The sequence below is a fragment of the Anguilla anguilla genome, chromosome 9, assembly GCF_013347855.1.
Source record: "Anguilla anguilla isolate fAngAng1 chromosome 9, fAngAng1.pri, whole genome shotgun sequence".
In the NCBI taxonomy this organism is placed as follows: domain Eukaryota; kingdom Metazoa; phylum Chordata; class Actinopteri; order Anguilliformes; family Anguillidae; genus Anguilla; species Anguilla anguilla.
Genome location: NC_049209.1, coordinates 34,319,305 through 34,339,304, shown reverse-complemented (window position 1 = coordinate 34,339,304; position 20,000 = coordinate 34,319,305). Strand labels below are relative to the sequence as shown.

Sequence of the window (20,000 nt, the reverse complement as noted above, 5' to 3'; positions counted from 1 at the left end):
GAAAGAGACGGAATGAACAGACAGGGGTGTAAAAAAATGGAGAAGAGAGAGAGAGCAGGGCGGAGGAGATACAGCGAGAGCAGTAGGGGAGAGGAGAGAGAGAGAGCAGGGTGGAGGAGATACAGCGAGAGCAGTAGGGGAGAGAAGAGAGAGAGAGCAGGGCGGAGGAGATACAGAGAGAGCAGTAGGGGAGAGGAGAGAGAGAGAGAGCAGGGTGGAGGAGATACAGCGAGAGCAGTAGGGGAGAGAAGAGAGAGAGAGCAGGGTGGAGGAGATACAGAGAGAGCAGTAGGGGAGAGAAGAGAGAGAGAGCAGGGCGGAGGAGATACAGTGAGAGCAGTAGGGGAGAGAAGAGAGAGAGAGCAGGGCGGAGGAGATACAGCGAGAGCAGTAGGGGAGAGAAGAGAGAGAGAGCAGGGCGGAGGAGATACAGTGAGAGCAGTAGGGGAGAGAAGAGAGAGAGAGAGAGCAGGGCGGAGGAGATACAGCGAGAGGAGTAGGGGAGAGAAGAGAGAGAGAGAGGCTCATGAGCTGGAGGAAAGGAGGAATAGACAGCAGGAAGAAGTAAAAAGACAGGGATGGGCAGAGGGAAGACGGAGGAGTAAAGAGAGAGGGAGGGCGGAGGAGTAAAGAGAGAGGGATGGGCAGAGGGAGGATGGAGGAGTAAAGAGAGAGGGATGGGCGGAGGGAGGATGGAGGAGTAAAGAGAGAGGGATGGGCGGAGGGAGGATGGAGGAGTAAAGAGAGAGGGATGGGCAGAGGGAGGATGGAGGAGTAAAGAGAGAGGGATGGGCAGAGGGAGGACAGAAGAGTAAAGAGAGAGGGAGGACGGAGGAGTAAAGAGAGAGAGATGGGCAGAGGGAGGACAGAAGAGTAAAGAGAGAGGGAGGACGGAGGAGTAAAGAGAGAGGGATGGGCAGAGGAGTAAAGAGAGAGGGATGGGCAGAGGGAGGATGGAGGGGTAAAGAGAGAGGGATGGGCAGAGGGAGGACAGAGGAGTAAAGAGAGAGGGAGGACGGAGGAGTAAAGAGAGAGGGATGGGCAGAGGGAGGATGGAGGGGTAAAGAGAGAGGGATGATGGAGGAGTAAAGAGAGAGGGATGGGCAGAGGGAGGATGGAGGAGTAAAGAGAGAGGGAGGACGGAGGAGTAAAGAGAGAGGGATGGGCAGAGGGAGGATGGAGGAGTAAAGAGAGAGGGAGGACGGAGGAGTAAAGAGAGAGGGAGGACAGAGGAGTAAAGAGAGAGGGAGGACGGAGGAGTAAAGAGAGAGGGAGGATGGAGGAGTAAAGAGAGAGGGATGGGCAGAGGGAGGATGGAGGAGTAAAGAGAGAGGGATGGGCAGAGGGAGGACAGAAGAGTAAAGAGAGAGGGAGGACGGAGGAGTAAAGAGAGAGGGATGGGCAGAGGGAGGATGGAGGGGTAAAGAGAGAGGGATGGGCAGAGGGAGGACAGAGGAGTAAAGAGAGAGGGAGGATGGAGGAGTAAAGAGAGAGGGATGGGCAAAGGGAGGACGGAGGAGTAAAGAGAGAGGGATGGGCAGAGGGAGGACGGAGGAGTAAAGAGAGAGGGATGGGCAGAGGGAGGATGGAGGGGTAAAGAGAGAGGGATGGGCAGAGGGAGGACAGAGGAGTAAAGAGAGAGGGAGGACGGAGGAGTAAAGAGAGAGAGATGGGCAGAGGGAGGATGGAGGGGTAAAGAGAGAGGGATGGGCAGAGGGAGGATGGAGGAGTAAAGAGAGAGGGATGGGCAGAGGGAGGATGGAGGAGTAAAGAGAGAGGGATGGGCAGAGGGAGGACAGAAGAGTAAAGAGAGAGGGAGGACGGAGGAGTAAAGAGAGAGGGAGGATGGAGGAGTAAAGAGAGAGGGATGGGCGGAGGGAGGATGGAGGAGTAAAGAGAGAGGGATGGGCAGAGGGAGGACGGAGGAGTAAAGAGAGAGGGAGGATGGAGGAGTAAAGAGAGAGGTATGGGCGGAGGGAGGATGGAGGAGTAAAGAGAGAGGGATGGGCGGAGGGAGGATGGAGGAGTAAAGAGAGAGGGATGGGCAGAGGGAGGACGGAGGAGTAAAGAGAGAGGGAGGATGGAGGAGTAAAGAGAGAGGTATGGGCGGAGGTGGAGACGCACTGACCCGTGGAGCAGTCGGGGCCCATCCAGGTGGGGTCGCAGCTGCACACGCCCGTGTCGGGGATGAAGACGCCGTGGCCGTGGCACTGATCGGGGCACTGGGCCCGGGGCAGCTCGCACAGGGGCCCCGCCCAGCCCGGCTTGCAGTGGCACTCGCCGCTCACACAGATCCCGTTACTGGAGCAGGAGGGGTCCAGGCAGTCCACTGGGCCACGGCACAGACACAGGCGCACGTTACAGCAACAGAACTGCTTCCTCAGAGCTTTCACACGCCATAAAAGCAACCAATGCAGAGGTCCACCCTCTGTGTAGCCATAGCCCCACCTCCTCTCTACCCATAGCTCCACCCCTTTTCTATCCAGAGCTCCACCCCTTTTCTATCCAGAGCTCCACCCCCTCTGTAGCTATAGCCACACCTCCTCTACACTCAGAGCTCCACCCCCTCTCTACCCAAAGTTCCACCCCCTTGTAGCCATAGCCCCACCTCCTCTCTACCCATAGCTCCACCCCTATACTAATCCGGAGCTCCACCCCCTGTGTAGCCATAGCCCCACCTCTTCTCGAGCAAGAGCTCCACCCCCATCTGCCCAGAGCTCTACCCCCTACTCTAGCCCTAGAGTCCCACTCCAATTCAACCCATAGCCCCAGCTCCTTTTTGTGCAGAAACCCCACCCCTTCTCTACACACAGTCCCACCCCGTTTATACCCAAAGTGCATTGGGGCACAGGCACCTTTTGGCTGTGAGCTCCACCTTCCCCCTGGAATGCAGATGCTGGGGGAGTTCAGCGGCTCAGTTTGGCTGAATTCTTACGTCTCCCTCGTCCAAACAGACCTTGGCTGTTTTTACACAGCTCAGGAGCCCCCACAGAGCCTCCTGCACTCCCTCTCCCCTTCTCCCCCCAACCCCCCTCCTCGGTAGTCACCTGGATTGCCTGAGCACATGGCGCTGAGCCAGCCAATCCCAGGCATTGATTTTTTTTTTTGCGGGGTGTGCCACATCAGGTAGGCTGTGTGAGTGACTCACCAGAGGGAGGGAGGAAAAAACAAAAAAAACCTTTGAACGGCAAAAAAAAGAGAAAGGGAACGGTGGGGGAGGACAAATGCAGACCCTAGGCCTTTTCTCCAGCTCTTAGTCTGGGTTTCCTTCTCTCCTCTTTTCTCTCGCTCCTTCCTCCCATCGCTCTCGTTCTCTCCCGCCCCCACGGGGGGCCTGTTCTCCCCCCGTCCGCGCCAGCTTGACTCTTCTGAACTCCGGCGAATGAATCAACTGCCGGGCAATCCTTCTTCAAAGCACCGATCGATGGCATGGATCTCCCAGCCCTTAATGCAATCTCTCGGATCCATTCGGGGGCAGACCTCCCGCCTTATTCTGCATGCGGGAGTTAAAGAGAGGCTCCCTGGGGGGGGGGGGGGGGGTTTGGTGAACTGACCCAGCAGAGGGCGGGGGGCGAGGGGGGCGAGGGGGGGGGGGGGGGGGGGCGCTCGGCAGAGTTCAGAACGCTGCTCTCCGAGGGAAAATTAGGGAACAGCGAGGCTCTGTGTCAAAGCCTGCAGCGGGACGCGCCCCAAAAACAGAAACCAAAGAGGGGTTTCACAGGTGCGGCAGTTGCTCCCCTGTCCCACGGGACCAAATCGGCTGGGTCGGGAGAGAGCGAGGGTGCAAACCCACGTTTCCACACGAAGAGAAACGGCCGTTCATCTTGTGACGCAACGCAAGCCCCGCTGAGCTAAAAATACTGGTTTTTTAATATTGATTGCTCTGCATATTTAGCACCGGATAGCCCTGTTTAACACAGTAGAACTGCGTCTTGTTCACGCTGTAATCTGGAACCTTTGTTCACACCAAAATCGAGACACATAACATCTGTTTAATCGAGACAAAACATGCCTCCGTTTGGCTAAAAGGTGGCTTTGGTTAGTGCCCTCTGCCCCTCACCTTCGGTGCAGAGCTCCCCTTTGTACCCGCGGGAGCAGGCGCAGGTGCCCCCCGAGCAGGTCCCGTGCCCGCTGCACTGGGGGTCCACACACTGGCCCGCGGGCACGTCGCACTCCGAACCCTTCCAGCCGCTGTAGCAGATGCAGGCGCCCTTCTCATACTGCCCGTTTCCACTGCACAGCACCGGGCAGGCCGCTGGGGGGGGGGGGGGGGGGGCGGAGAGGGAGGAGGAAAGGAAAGGTTGCAGAGGGATAGAGGGAGGGATTGAACGCGAGGGCGTAGGGGCGTAGGGGGGTAGGGGGGAGGGGAGAGACAGAGGGAGGAGGAAGAGTTTCAGAGGGGTGGAGGGAAAGAAATGAATGTGAGAGTGCAAGAGAGAGAGAGAGAGCAGTGGACGAGAAGACGGAGAGAGCGTGAGGATGGATGAAGGGATGGTGAAAAAAGAGACAGACAGCAGTGTCAGAGGTGAAGTGAAGATGAACAGGGAGAGAGGGAGGGGGGAAAGAAGAGAGAGATTATTTACATTTTCGAAAATCAAGCCGCTAAACATTCGAAACAAATCTGACCTGGATCTGTGAAAAGTGTGCTCTCGCAGGAGCGTAAACGCAACGCCTGTTTCGATGAAAAACATTTTCAGTTTATTCCTGTTGAACGGATGCATAATGTGGGGATCCCCGCGTGTTTGGAGTCCAGCGTTTGCGCAGAGATGCGGTGTTGAGGCGGGGCGGTGGTTTCCGCTACGCGGTAATTAATGTCTGGGTCTCTGCAGCAGTTTGAGGCTCAGACAGCGGCCGCATCAAACCGTCTGGTCGGCAGATAGACGCAGTTACCAAAGAGCGACGGCAGACCAGCAGGCAGGAGGGGGAGGGGCTCTGCAGCACATGGGAGGAGCTGTGCAGAACAGGGGAGGGGCTATGAAGTATAGGGGAGTGGCTATGTGGCATAAGGGAGGGGCTCTGCAGCACATGGGAGGGGCTCAGAGGAATAGGGGAGGGGCTCTGAAGTATAGGGGAGGTGCTATGTGGCATAAGGGAGGGGCTCTGCAGAACAGGGGAGGGCTTTAGAGCACATGGGAGGGGCTCAGAGGAATAGGGGAGGGGCTCTGAAGTATAGGGGAGTGGCTATGTGGCATAAGGGAGGGGCTCTGCAGAATAGGGGAGGGGCCCTGAAGAACGGGGAGGGTGCAGAACATGGGTGGAGCTTTGCGTAATGGGGCGGGGCTTGGCAGACAGTGGCAGAACTCCCCAGGACAGCCCAGCTGATCAGCTTCATGGATCAGTAAAAATGAAGGAATGCAGAGAGTGAATGCAGAGGCCACGGGGAACACAGCTCGGCATTTCCACTGCAACAGGAGCCGCCCCCACACCCAGCTCCAGGGCTCGCCCCTGACAAGCCGAAAAATAAATGCAGCGTTTGGGCTGCAGGCGAGCCCCCCTGCCTGAGCCCCTCTCACCTCGGTCGCCTGCACCCCTCTCTTCAGCATTCACTGTCTGTCTCTGGGGTTAATAAGGGACTAATGAAATGTAAAACTGCAGGCACCTGTCACTTGGGTGAGTCATGAATATATTCATATGCCCCTGTGCGTGTGGACACGCACACACAGATACACACACACACACGCAGACGCACACAAACACACACATACACACATATACACGCACACACAGATACACACACACGCACAGACGCACACACACACGCACAGACGCACACAAACACACACATACACACATATACACACATATACACACACATACATGTACACACAAACACACACACGTATACACGCACACACGCACACGCGCACATGCTTACACACACGTATACACACGCACGGATGCATCAACAGTGCTCACACATGACCCGTAATGTCAGCAATGTCAGCTAGGAAAAAAAAAAAAAAAGAAGAGAAAAGAAAGCAAATTAAATGCAGTTTAACCGGGAGGCTTAACAAAACTATTAATCACCGAGCTCCCCAGCCAAAGGCAGGAGATACGGGCTGCCGGGGCCCCATCCATCATGGTGACACTACCTCAGCACGACCTTGGGCCTCTGCCAGTCACATTAGCCCCGACACCTCCGAGGAACACGACAAGAAACCTCCCAACGCCCCCCCATCCCCTCCCCCGATACCCCCCCACCCCCACCCCCACCCCTGGTCCCCCCCCCCCCGACTCCAACACCTCAATCCTTCCGGCAGAAACTTGGCATTTTCCCTCACCGTCGCCATAGCGCCGGACCGGTGCTGTTGCTAGTGCGCCGCTGCGTCGTCAGGGCGATGCTGTCACGCGCTGGCGGGAGCCCCCAGCCTCTCTAACGGGCGCGGCCAGAGCGGACGGCAGCCCAGACGCCACGGGGGCCGGGGGGGGGTACCGCAATTTAGCGGCGCTCTCGGCGAGGGCTGCCATGGAGACGATGACACACCTGGTCGTTGGCCCTTAATGAGGAGCCTCGAACGCCCCGCGAGTCTCTCTTTCATTTCCCGCCAAATGCGCCGTGAGAGGCCGTCACGCAGCGCTTCCTCTCCGCGTGGAGGAAATAACTTAACTATTATAACTGTTTTTTTCTCTACTCCCCCCCCAAATGTCCCTACAGGAACTCTCAGGGATAATGGAAAAGGAAGCAGCTGATGTCATACAGAATGGTCTCTGCCTTTCTCAAGTTACTACAGTTTTACACTGAAATTGGCTTTATTGGTTTGACGTAAGAACATGCGTATGCAGCCAAAGCACATTCTCAAATAGCAAAGGAACATCAACAGACTGACTTTCTTTCAATAATTAGGTATAATTGAAATAACTGTTATCACACAGTTATTATCAGACTTTTTTGACAAACACACACACACACACACACACACACACACACACACGCACACGCACACGCACACGCACACGCACACGCACACACGCACACACACACACGCACGCACACACACACACACGCACACACACGCACACACACAAACACACGCACACACACACGCAAACACGCACGCACACACACACACACACGCACACACGCACACACGCACACACGCACACACGCACACACGCACACACGCACACACACACGCACACACGCACACACACACACACACGCGCACACGCGCACACACACACACAAACACACGCACACACGGCAGAACGGAAGGTATGGATGCCACATACAATGCTTCCTCTCTCCATTTCCTCTCGTTTTTCCTGTCATGGAAGCAGCCGTACCTTTGGAGCAGTCCACCCCATGGAACCCTGGGAAGCAGTGACAGATGCCAGACGTGCATTCTCCGTTGCCATGGCAGTTCCGGGGGCATTCTTGTGCGGAATCTACGACGGCAATAAAAAAAAAAACAAAAAAAAAAAACACACACACAGGTACGGGGCAGATTAGTTAAAGTTGTCATTTCAGACTAAAGCAATCGACCCGCGAGCGAGCCCCTATTGAACCGCCTGTCAACGCCGGCAGTTGGGCCCGTCAGCGCTTTCCCAAATTGGCTGCCCGACAGCGGCAGGGCCGCTCAGCGACTGCTCCTGCATTCCCTTTACCCGCTGACGCTCACCTCGTCCGCTACGCCTCAACTGCCGGCCGGCAGACGGCTGGAGGGCTGGTTTTCAAAAGCGCTGCCGGGGCGACAGTCGCCGGGCGCAGTGTATTTCCCCGGCTGCGGAAAGCTTAATTGCTCATTAGTCCCTTTCCCTGTTCATCGCTCCGCGCATCCACGCGAGATTGAGTGCAAGCGTTTCCGTGATTTACTGCGTTAAGCGCGTGTGTTTCCGTGAAACATATCGGATTAAGTGGGCCTACTGTATTTCTGTAATTTATGGGACGACGTGCGCCCATTTCTTTGGCATAAAACTAACTGCCCTCATCCTACCTGCAGAAACATTTGATTAATCTCACCAGCAAACACTAAAAATGCATGGAGAGTACCGAATAACATTACGGGCTAAGGACAACACAGTGGCCGCAATCCAAAACAGTTTTGTTTCCTTTTATTTGGTTTTCATTTGACAAGTCTTTTTTTAAATGGAAAGAGTCAGCAAATAATCTTGCAATGTGTACAAATGCGGGAAAAACTGAGAGGGGGAAAAAAAGCCAGGAAAAAAAACTTGGCCTTTAACACCTGGTTCCAAAGCGTGGACGTGAGATCAGCATTGCCAACGGAGCGTGTTCGTCTGAGTAAACATGGCTTGTGGACTCCCCACTTACCATTGCATTACAAAGAAGCGACTCCCCTAATTAGATAAGAGGCATTACAGCAATAAAACAGGACATTGTGCAGTTAGTTGGCACAGAGGTTAAGGGGAAATACTGCACTGATAGATCAAATTATCACCTCATATTTTCCACTAGGTTGGCCTGGCTGGAGCAACATGTACCACAGGCAGGGGAAGAAACCTGGGCAACAGAACGCATGTTATTATAGGTGTATTCATGGGTTACTCCACAGTGGGCTGTTGGTATTTTCCACTTTTAAATGTGTGTGAGCAATTCACATTGATGCCGGGTTTTGTCAAATGTTCCAAGACTCTCACCTGTACAAAAATACTCTCTGTCTGTACAATACTATAGGGCCCCCCTCAATCTCCCCCCAAACGCCTCTGCATGACACCCCTCTCTGGCACCACAGCCCACATCCATGTGTCACCAGGGGAGTGTCACATTTACAAGGTGCTGAAGATAACCAGCTACCCCCTCAGACAAAGTAACACGATCGTTTCAGGCTTTGGTTCTGCTGTCAACACGGATTCCTACAGACCACATTGTTCTGCACAAATTCATTCTGACCAAATGAGCAACCCCCAAACAAGCTACTCTGCATCGAAGGAACCAAAGAAGGTTTTAGACACCTGCTTACACACCACAAAATGGGGAAACCTGTGGCAGGGAAATACAATGCAGAGCGGCCAGGCGCTCACAGCTGTGTAGCCGGTAGGAGAGATCTGCGACGGCTGAAGAGCGATGTTTGCGTTTTGACTTTGTCTCTCTCCCTGAACCCGGCAGTTCTCGAGGTCGAGGGCGGAGGCTACGAGGGGGCGGACCGGCTCGCGCGCAGAGGGGGCGGGTCGGCTCGCGCGCAGAGAGAGCGGGAGCGTCGCGCTTCGCCCCGTCTCTCGTTACGACTACGACAAAGTGTGAAAAGCCGTTCGGCGAGAGACGCAGCCGAACCGCTGGGTTCGCCGCGCCATCCGCCAGACGGCTACAGCCGTGCGCAACAGCTGCTTCGAGGAAACCCCTCCAAGATGCGGTAAGACAAGAGAAATTAAACGAACTACGGCATTAAATAAAATAAATATATATATATATACAATCATTAATACAACTGCTGAATAATGTTAATGCGACCAACATGATATGTGAAGCTCGATGAAGATCAGAGGAACCTTTCATCAGCTGGTGTAGCATGGTTTAGCCATTAGCCGGCTGAACAGACGTTCTCTTTTTCCAGGACACTTCTTTTTGGGAGCAAACAATATCCAACCAGGTGGGATTTCTGAATTGCTAAAATGACCGATCAGGTTTCGCTCGTTCCACAGACCATCCATAAACAAACAAATAGCCTAGTGTTATGTTCACAACGCCCACCTCACCCCCGTCCTCTTCTTTAGAAATCCAATCTATGGTAACCCTGGCCCTTCCCTCACGTGCCCCCAAGTTCTACCTGTTCTACAGGTAACAAGACCCCAGAATGTGCCCTTTAACCAAACTTTGTGTGAAAAGGTAGATTACATTACAGGTATTTAGCTGAAGCTGGATATATACTGAAGCAATGCAGGTTAAGTACCTTGCTCAAGGGTACAGCGGCAGTGTCCTACCCCGGATTCGAACCTGTAACCATTACAGTACCTTACCTAATATAATAGATCTCTGCCTGGTGTCCATCTGACTGCAGAAGGCACCATTGTAATGAGAACTGAAGTGTTCTGCCCCGGGGGGGTGGGGGGTGGTGTGGGGTCTCCACACGAGGAGCAGCGCGGAGCGGACCGGACTCACCCAGCACCACGGTGCTGAAGGACACCGGCTCCTTGTTCTTCCCGTCGTTGTAGAAGGCCAGGTGCCAGGTGCCCGGGTCCAGGTACTGCACGAAGACCGCCTCGTTCAGAACCACCGTCTGGATGCTGCGGCGTTCCCGCGGCGACTCCACCACGCTCCACTTCTCCTTCCCGTCCAGCCGCTCCATGAAGTCATACTGCGGGCGAGAGAGGGAGGGAAAGAGGGGAGAGAGAGAGGGGGGAGAGAGAGAGAGACAAAGAGAGAGAGAGAGAGAGAGAGAGAGAGAGGGGGGGGAGAGAGAGACAGAGAGAGAGAGGGGGGGCGAGAGAGAGAATGTGAAAGAGGGAGGGAAGGAGAGAGAGAGAGGGTGAGAGAAAGACAGAGAGAGAAGGAGGGAGGGAGACAAGGAGAGACAGGGAGAGAGGGAGAAGTTTTTAAAACCTCTATTATTGGAACATTGTTCAAACACAGAAATTACAGTACTTCAAAAAAAAAAAAAAGATCAGATGAAACACCAAAAAAACCCCAAAACAAACCCTAGACAACCCCCACAGGCAATAAGAGAGGCAGAGAAAAAGACAGAAACAGAAAAAAACATTTTAAAAAACCTAGTGGGCTCTCTCCAGTGGGGAAAGGGCTACAAAAAGGCTGATAAACCCAAATGAGGGGTACCTGTGCGTGGGAGGGGGGCAGGCCCTTGCGGATGTAGACCCCGAAAAGCGCGTCCTTGCCCAGAGAGATGTTGAACTTGAGGAACTGCGGCTGGCTGAGGTGCAGCAGGGTCCTCCAGAACACGCCCGGCGGGACGTCCTGAGTCAGGCGGCGACCCACCTCCAGCTCGCCCGTGTCGATGCTGGTGTTCCGAAACAGCCAGGGAACTGTGGGGTGGGACGGGAGAAGGGTCACAATGGGGGTGGGGTGGTTCTGAAAACAGCGGGACGAGCCTTCACCTGTCCCGGACGCGCACAGACTGACCGAAAAACTCAAGACGGGGGGAGAGGGGTTACAATGGGGGGCGTCTGAAAACAACGGGACAAGCCTTCACCTGTCCCGGACACACACAGTTTGACCGAAAAACAGGTCAGGACCCAGACTCTGGTTACAGCTTCAGCTCATGAGCTTCCCCTGTGAAATGTACCGGCTGCAGGGGAAAGGCAATGTAGGGTGAAATGTTCAGTGTTAAATCAACTCTAACAGAGTCGTTATGGTCCCTATTGGATTCAAATTGTAGACTGTAAGAGTTGAATCAACAATGGAAATCTTTACTGTGTGTTTGGGCCAATAGGCTTCTGCCAGGGAAAGTTCAGTCATTAAATTTCTATGACTCTAGATGCTTACACACGCCATCCAGTTACATCAGAGCCGTAGAGATATGCGACAGACTGATTTTAGACAGCATACTTAAAATGCATATTACTGTGTTTGAGACTGAAGTGCAACGTATCTGCCGAATTCTAGTTCGGTGCCTGAAATCTGCAGACATTTTCTACAGCACTGCACTGACAGCAAGTGTGTTACAGCACGATACCAATTACGGCAAAAAAGTGTCATGTTATATAAACAAGATTCAAGAGGAGCATGATTGGACAATATTTGAGTTTTCTACACAAGACAAGAACTGCCATTCCCCTGGAACACCAGAGGGGGCACTGTGGGACTACTGAGCCTGACACAGACTGGTGCCCTCTCATTCTGGGCAGACGCCACCATAACCTGAGACCCAGCAGGACAAAAAATAAAAGACAACAACATTTTTTTTGACACAATACAATTTTTGTCTAGGATGACAAAAAAAAAACAACAAAAAAATGTTGCAGTGAAAATATTTTTAAAAATATTATTATTATTATTTTTATTGAATGCCCCTTGAAGTGTAGGTTTCAGCGTAGTCAGATTTGATTCTTGAGGCTAAGACCTGAGACTCATGGGCACCATAAGGTTTTGGGAGGTGTTAGGATGCTTCTAAGGGCCTTGACTGAAAGTGACCATCAAAAAAAAATATCAGTACATCGGGTTTACTTGGGTGGTGGGGCCTGATGTGAGATATTTTGATGGGGCCCGGAATCCCTCTTGGGGCCCCGGCCTGCAGGGGACGCAGACGAATTTGGCGGGTCTCAGGAGGACGCGGCAGCGGGAGGCCCGGCCTGCACCCCGGGGCCCAGTGGAAATAGTAAACGGCGAACTGAATGATTTTCAGGCGCGGCCCGCGCTCTAATGGCCCCCGGAAGCGGTGGCGTGCGCTCCGGCCGCACGGCGATCGGCTGCGATTAGCGCCGCGCCTACGCGTCTCCGCGCGAGAGAGAGAGAGAGGGCAATCGCTAGGCGCTAATGGACGGAGCGGCGTTAATGGCCCCCGTTCGACGGGGATAGCAGCCGCCGTGACGACTCGCCGGCCCACTCAGCCGGGCGCCGTGATTAATGCCGTCCGCCACGCGCCTCATTTCTTAAGCGGAATGCGCTCTGCGACGCAAACGCAAAGGTTGCGGGCATCACTTCGCCATGATCTGATTTTTATGACCGCTCTCTCGCTCCGCTTATTGTTAAGCGCTTCTCCCGCTTTTAAACGGAGGGCGTGCGCGGAGCGGAGCGTTCCTGGGCAGCGGTAATCACCCCGCGGCGGCGGCGGCGGCGGCGGCGGTTTTAAGAGCGAATGGGAGCGGCGGTTTCCGTGGGCGATGCCGCCCCGCCAAACAAACAAACTCCAAAGCAAGTGGGTCAGACCTGCCTTTACACAGGGAAGCAAACAGGGGAGAGAGGGAGAGAGAGAGAGAGAGAGAGAGAGAGGGGGGGACAGAGAGATAGAGAGAGAGAGAGAGAGAGGGAGAGGGAGAGAGAGAGAGAGAGGGGGGGACAGAGAGGGAGAGAGAGAGAGAGAGAGAGGGAGAGGGAGAGAGAGAGAGAGGGGGGACAGAGAGGGAGAGAGAGAGAGAGAGAGAGAGAGAGAGAGAGGGAGAGAGAGAGGGAGAGGGAGAGAGAGAGGGAGAGAGAGACAGAGAGGGTGAGAGAGATAGAGAGGGGGAGGGAGGGAGAGAGAGAGACAGAGAGGGGGAGAGAGGGTGAGAGAGAGCTAGAGAGAGGGAGAGAGGGAGGGTGAGAGAGGTTGAGAGAGAGATAGAGAGAGGGAGAGAGGGAAGGGGCAGGAGGGGAGAGAGAGGGGAGGGAAGGAGAGACAGAGGGATACAGGGAGAGAGAGGGACAGAGGAGGAGAGAGGGAGTGAGGGAGGAAGAGAGATACAGAGAGAGACAAAAGGATAGAGAGAGGGAGAGAGATAGAAAGAGGGAGGGAGGGATGGGGCAGGAGGGAGAGAGAGAAGAGGAGGAAAAAAGAGAGAAAGAGACAGACAGAGGGACAAAGGGTGAAAGAGAGAGAGGGAGAGTGGGAAGAAGGGAGAGGGAGAAAGGGAGAGAGGCAGATAGAGAGACAGACAGAGGGATAGAGCGAGGTAGAGCGAGGGTGAGAGATTAAACTGACATAGGATAACTTGTGGTCAGAAACTCATTTTCTGACGGTGAGACAGCACAGGTGCAGACGGAGGTGCACTTCCTCCTATATTAAATATTAAAAATAACAAATTAATATCTCAGGAATATGTCTACAGCTAGAGAAGAACTTCTGTAATAGAATATATAACTTCTCCTCCTTGACAAATTAATAAAAACTGCCTCAATTTCTGGTCCCAATAGGCCTACATTTAAACCTCCTATAACTCTGATAAGCACAGCGCAAAGACAAACAACTGGAGCCGTCACCAACACACAGCTGAAACGAAATCCAATATTCATTTTTGTGCTGTTTAAAACAGTATTGATGTTCTAACTTTAATATTTAATATTAATAATAAGACGAAACCAGCACATCAATGTATGAGTATGGAAAAAAAACTTCTTCTTCTTCTTCTTCTCCTTCTTCCTTGGATGTTGATGATGTCATCCAGAGCGGAACTGCTCGACGGAACGTTCCATCTGTATTGTGAGCAGCGCCGCCGCTAGCAGCAGCCAACGCAGCGCTCCCAGCGCTCACTCCGGCCCAGGGGCACTGCCGTAGATAAATCCCTGCCAGCCGCAGCGCCGTGATGAGCACGGCCCCGTGACTGAAGCAGCAACACGAGCCATTTCACAGCACCACGGCAGACAAATACCCACATAATCACAATATTTCGGGAAACAAACACCCAGGTAACCGCAGTACAATAACAAAGAAATACTCAGATAATCACAATATTTTTGGGAAACTAATACCCAGATAACCAAGGTACAATAACACATACTCAAATTATCACAATATTTTAGGAAACAAATAGCCAGACAACCACGGTACAGTAACAAATACACAGATAATCATAATATTCTTAAAAAAATACCCAGAGAGCCACTGTACAATAACAAAGAAATACTCAGATAATCGCAAATTTGTGGGAAACAAATACCCAGATAACCACAGTATAATGATAAAGAAATTCTGTGATAATCACAATATTCTGGCAAACAAATACTCACATAATCACAATATTCTGGCAAACAAATACTCACATAATCACAATATTCTGGCAAACAAATACTCAGACAATCACCACAAACAAATACTCTGATAATCAAAGCACTCTGGCAAACATATACTCTGTCTGTTGTTCCCTGTACTTGGACCGGTACTTCTCTCTAGGGGTTTCGTCATACTTGTTCCTGGTTATGGTTATACACTTTGTTGTACGTCGCTCTGGATAAGAGCGTCTGCCAAATGCCTGTAATGTAATGTAATGTAATGTAATGTCATAAAGCACTCAGAAAACAGAGTACTCCGGCAAACACTGAACTTAGACAAAAAAATACCACTGACAAACCCTGTAATGTCAAACAGCGCACAGCGCTGTGTAAAATAACATTGGAAAAACAAAACCATATAATATACAGACGGGTGACAAATTATAGGAAAAACCTGATTAAATGAGTGGAGAAACATAACAAATACAGATGCAGGTGTACTGCATGATACAATTAAGCAATTAACATCCTATCATGCTCTGTGACATGCATAAAAATGCTGAGCAGGCTCAGTTAACCTTGATTTTGGATCAAGAAGGCAAGAGGAAAAGATCTAAGTGACTTTGAACGAGGGTTCAGTATTGGGGCACGGGTGGCAGGAGCTTCAGTCACAAAGACAGCTCAACTGGCTACTGTTTCAGTAGGAACAGTGACTAAAGTGACATCTGCATTTAGATCTATGGGAAAGACATCAGTAAACAGGGTTGGAAACTGCCATCCATGCCACAATAATGAACCCTTGATCAAAGTCACTTAGATCTTTTCCTCTTGCCATCTTGATCCAAATTTCTGGTCTGCTGGGCCTGTTCAGCAGTTTTATACATGCCAGAGAGCATGATAGGATGTTAATTGCTTAACTGTATCCTACAGTATACCTGTACGTATCTGCATTCGTTATGTTTCTCCACTGATTTATTCAGGTTTTTCCTTCAACTTGTCACCCGTCTGTAGTTCAGGCCTGTATGTCCCAGGAGTTTCGAAAGTGCATTTCTGATTCCTAGAGCATGTTGTCATTATTGTGGGGGGGGGGGGGGGGTGTACTGGCTTGCACATCTCAAATTCTACAACTAGAACTCTTGTTTTTGAATTCCGGTGGAATGCAGCGAACAGCACTTTTGGGGTTTGATGCGGACGTACATGCAGCCAGCAGCCTTGGATCAAAGGCTGGTTTTTCTGCCGAGATTCTGGCCTTTGCGTACAGGGCAGGAGGACCGTCTCCTGGGTCGTAAGCGGCAGCTTCGTGTGTACACTCCCCGCTTGTTCATCAGTCTATTACTTTCAATGTTATACCGTACGGCAGTGTTACAATAGAGTCATTACATTAGAATCACTTAGCAGAGCAGCGATTAGTACTGGAGAAAATCAGTGTTACTCTCAGGAATACAAAAATGTGGTGTCATTGTGAAGGCACGGAGGGGGCTGCTGGGTGGCTCATTCGGCTAAGGCACCACGTTGTGGAGCATGGATGAGCCCCAATAATCTCGGATCGCATCTGGACCGTGACAGCGCCAAGTGAGGCCGGTAGCCTTGTAGGATGATGGGAAACTGCTGTTTGCATCACCCAGTGTAAGGAGAAGTTCAGTTGGTTAGCGATGTGCGTTTCTGTGCTTTTTGGCGACCCCTGCTGGTCAGTCGGGAACTGCGTGCGAACGCCGTGTATGAAACATCTTCCTCTGACTCAGCTCTGTGTGAGCTTGGCTGTGGGCTGTGGTGTGAAAAGAAGCAGGCTGGTGACTCCACGTCTTTTTGGAGAACAACCCCGGATGCCTACACTCTCACGAATCAGCAAAGGGGATCGTGCCTGAACACGGCTACATTAAATACACTTATTTATTTAAGTGTATTAAAAAAAAAGATTTAATAAAAAAAGAAACACACAAAAGCCCATTTTTATCACTGAGTGTAATATTCACTCAACAACCAACACTTTTCATCCGCATTGTAACAAGAGAATGTTAATTAATGTTAATGTCATCAGACAATACAAACAATGCACTGGCAGCCCTTCCGCCGACACTTGGCGGGATTAGCGTTAACAATGGAAGGAAGCCATCAGCCACGCTCCTGCACCTCAGCTGGTCTAAAAGTGGGGTTATAAATCCTCAGATGTTCAGGGTTTGTGGGCATCGCTGAGCGTCTGAGAGCTTGGATCGGAGGAGGGGAGCGCATCAGACGCTCGGGAGCGTGACGGTAGGCTGTTCGCGGTAATCGCCGTTCGGGCTCGTCCGCCGCGCGCGCGCGGGCTCTCCGCTCCGCTTGGCCTCGCGAGGCGCCGTCTCTAGAGCGAGGCCCCTCCCCCTCAGGGCCGGAGTTTGTGAGGAGCAGCGGGCTTCATAAAGCAGATGTGCCCTCAGACAGAACCGCTCGCTCGCCCGCTCATCCAGCTGCTCAGCGGGCCGGGGCTTCCCAACGCCCCAACGCGCTCCTCCATTAGCCAGGAGCACCGGGACGTTCAAGAAACACTTAGGCGGGAAAATGGTCGCCAGCGCCGTGTGTCCCCCCCCCCCAAAACGGGATTTCACAGCACCCCCCCGCCCACCCGCATCAGATTCGGCAAACCTCCTGTGAAAACCCCTCACCCCCAAAAAAAACACTCCATCTGCGAAGCGGAGCGGCTCTGACGTCAGCGGGAGGAGGCGGACGGAGGGAAATGGCGGCTTGCCCTCCCACGTAACGGCCACACGGGAGCGAGGGTGTGAAGGTCGATTCGCTTAGAGTCGGCCTATAATTCGATTATTTTTGAAGCCCAGTCTTTTATCTTCCCCCCGTTGCTCGTGCAGCCGAGGAAATGTCACGCACGGACGTTACGGCAAACTCGCGGTCACTCAAACGAAATTAGCATTTTCCGCTTCCTGTCGTTATGGTGACACGCGGAATTTTCAGCCCGGGTTTAAATCAGGATATCGTTCTCCAAATTCCCCTCTCTGTGATTCTTTGGTTCTTTGAGTGAACCGTGTGGTCACTAGTGTTGTAGCCAAGACATTGTCCTGAACTGAAAGCATGCCGAAGATGAAGAGATATCTCTTGGCGTATGGGTCAATGCTTGTGTATATGTTTACTCGCGTGTCTGTGTGCTTGTGTGCACATCTCTGTGTGGGAATGCATGTGCTAGCGTGTCTCCGTTCTTTCCGTTTGTGCTTCTGTTTGCCTGGTGCATGTGGAGTATAGTGCGGTTGCGTGAGGTGAAATAAAAGGAAAGTTCCAGAATAAGTGTGGTTTGAAGGACTCCAGGGGAGAAGATCAATGGACACCTATGGACAGGGCCCTGAGCTCAGGGATAAACAGCCAGTGCTCATGGAAAGAGCAGCAACTGTTAATCCCCTGTGTGTGTGTACGTGTGTGTGTACGTGTGTGTGTGTGTGTATGTGTGTGTGTGTGTGTGTGTGTGTGTGCAGTTATGTGTCTATATGAGTGTGTATGTATATGTGTGTGTGTGTGTGTGTGTGTGTGTAGTTATGTGCGTGTATATGTGTGTGTGTGTGTGTGTGTGTGTATGCATACATGTGTGTATGTGTGTGTGCCTGAGCTATACTTCTTAACCAGTTGTTACTTTAGGTCTCAGGCAGGTTCCTGTCACAGCACGGGGATGGGCAAGTTGCCGTTCTCACCTCTGCCTCCAGAGGGCACTGTAGCCACGTCGCTGTTGCCCGGTAACCCAGTGCTGAGGCCGTTGCTGATCACATGACCGGTGGCGGGCTTCAGCTGCCAGTTGAGTCCGAGCAGGTTCATGGCTGTTGGAGACGGGAGGGGAGAGGTAGTGAGATATTTATGGCAGCGAAGCTCTCCGTGAAGCCACTCGGTCCCACTCCACCGCCGCTGTTTCTGTGCTCTTTGTACCGACCTGTCTCACGCAGGCGCTCGACGCAAAGAATAAGGAACAAAAAAAAACTAATCATGGCCATTTAAAAATGATTTTCTAGATGCTTATGCATCACAGGGCAAAGCACAAGGCATCCGGAAATACAGTCAAGGATGGAACAATTAGCCATTTACTGAGTGCAGCACAGTCGCAGGATTACTGAGTGCAGCACAGTCGCAGGATTACTGAGTGCAGCACAGTCGCAGGATTACTGAGTGCAGCACAGTCGCAGGATTGCTGAGTGCAGCACAGGCGCAGGATTACTGAGTGCAGCACAGTCGCAGGATTACTGAGTGCAGCACAGTCGCAGGATTACTGAGTGCAGCACAGTCGCAGGATTACTGAGTGCAGCAGAGTCGCAGGATTACTGAGTGCAGCACAGTCGCAGGATTACTGAGTGCAGCACAGTCACAGGATTACTGAGTGCAGCACAGGTGCAGGATTGCTGAGTGCAGCAGAGTCGCAGGATTACTGAGTGCAGCACAGTCACAGGATTACTGAGTGCAGCACAGGTGCAGGATTACTGAGTGCAGCACAGTCGCAGGATTGCTGAGTGCAGCACAGTCGCAGGATTACTGAGTGCAGCACAGGTGCAGGATTGCTGAGTGCAGCACAGTCGCAGGATTACTGAGTGCAGCACAGTCGCAGGATTACTGAGTGCAGCACAGTCGCAGGATTGCTGAGTGCAGCACAGTCGCAGGATTACTGAGTGCAGCACAGGTGCAGGATTGCTGAGTGCAGCAGAGTCGCAGGATTACTGAGTGCAGCACAGTCGCAGGATTACTGAGTGCAGCACAGTCCCGGGATTGCATGTTGTTGCCACAATGGCCTAAAAAAGTCACCACGCTACCACCGTACCTGCAGTCAATTTCCGAAGCAGGCACGTCTAACACACGGTTCCCACGGCTAATGCCATGGCAACAACGCTCATTTAAGTCTTAACAAAGACAGGGTTAACGGGGCTAGCAAAAAAAGAAAGAAAGAAAGAAAGAAGAAAAAACCCCGCCGATGCAAAGCAGAGCTCGCGGCACGAGATCTCGCGCTCGCAATCTCAGGTGGCAATGTGCAGGAATCCGAACGCGAAATAACGAGCAAAAAAAAATAACTCAAAAACGAGGGAAAAGTGTTGAGAATGTGAGGAAGATAACTGCATGAGCCAGGGAGTAGTTCATTCCGGAGTGCGCACTACACTTACACTTTATATTAGCGAACCGTGCGGGGTGACTTGTCCTCTGTGTTTGACCCATCTTAGTTAGTCACTAAGTGGGCCGTGGCGACCGACTCCAGTTCTGAGACCAGTGCCTGGGTCAGGGGCAGTGGCAGGAGTAGGCCTAACCTGACATGCATGTGTTTCGGTATGGGAGAATAGCGGAGTACCCGGAGGAAACCCACACAAACATGGGGGAGAACCTGCAAACTCCACGCAGTGGCGATCCGGTCAGCACTCAATCTAAACACTGTGCCACCCTACTGCCCAGGTCCGGGTGAAGGGTGAGGAAGAGAGAAGACAACTCCATCCTGTCTAACACCTGCAGAATAACCTCGGCA

The 20,000-nt window shown here is 52.3% G+C and overlaps 1 protein-coding gene across 4 annotated transcripts in view; it reads right to left on the bottom strand.

Annotated features, from left to right (window-relative positions):
• LOC118235743 (teneurin-2-like) overlaps positions 1–20,000 on the bottom strand; it is a 364,321-nt gene that overhangs the window by 40,949 nt on the left and 303,372 nt on the right. For all 4 annotated transcript variants that reach the window (XM_035433481.1, XM_035433482.1, XM_035433484.1 and 1 more), the window contains 6 exons: positions 18,202–18,324; positions 10,727–10,932; positions 10,055–10,250; positions 7,285–7,386; positions 4,061–4,255; positions 2,129–2,329 (listed from right to left, as the gene is read on the bottom strand). In XM_035433481.1, coding sequence (XP_035289372.1) covers positions 2,129–2,329; positions 4,061–4,255; positions 7,285–7,386; positions 10,055–10,250; positions 10,727–10,932; positions 18,202–18,324 — 1,023 coding nt within the window. The remainder of the gene's footprint in view (positions 1–2,128; positions 2,330–4,060; positions 4,256–7,284; positions 7,387–10,054; positions 10,251–10,726; positions 10,933–18,201; positions 18,325–20,000) is intronic.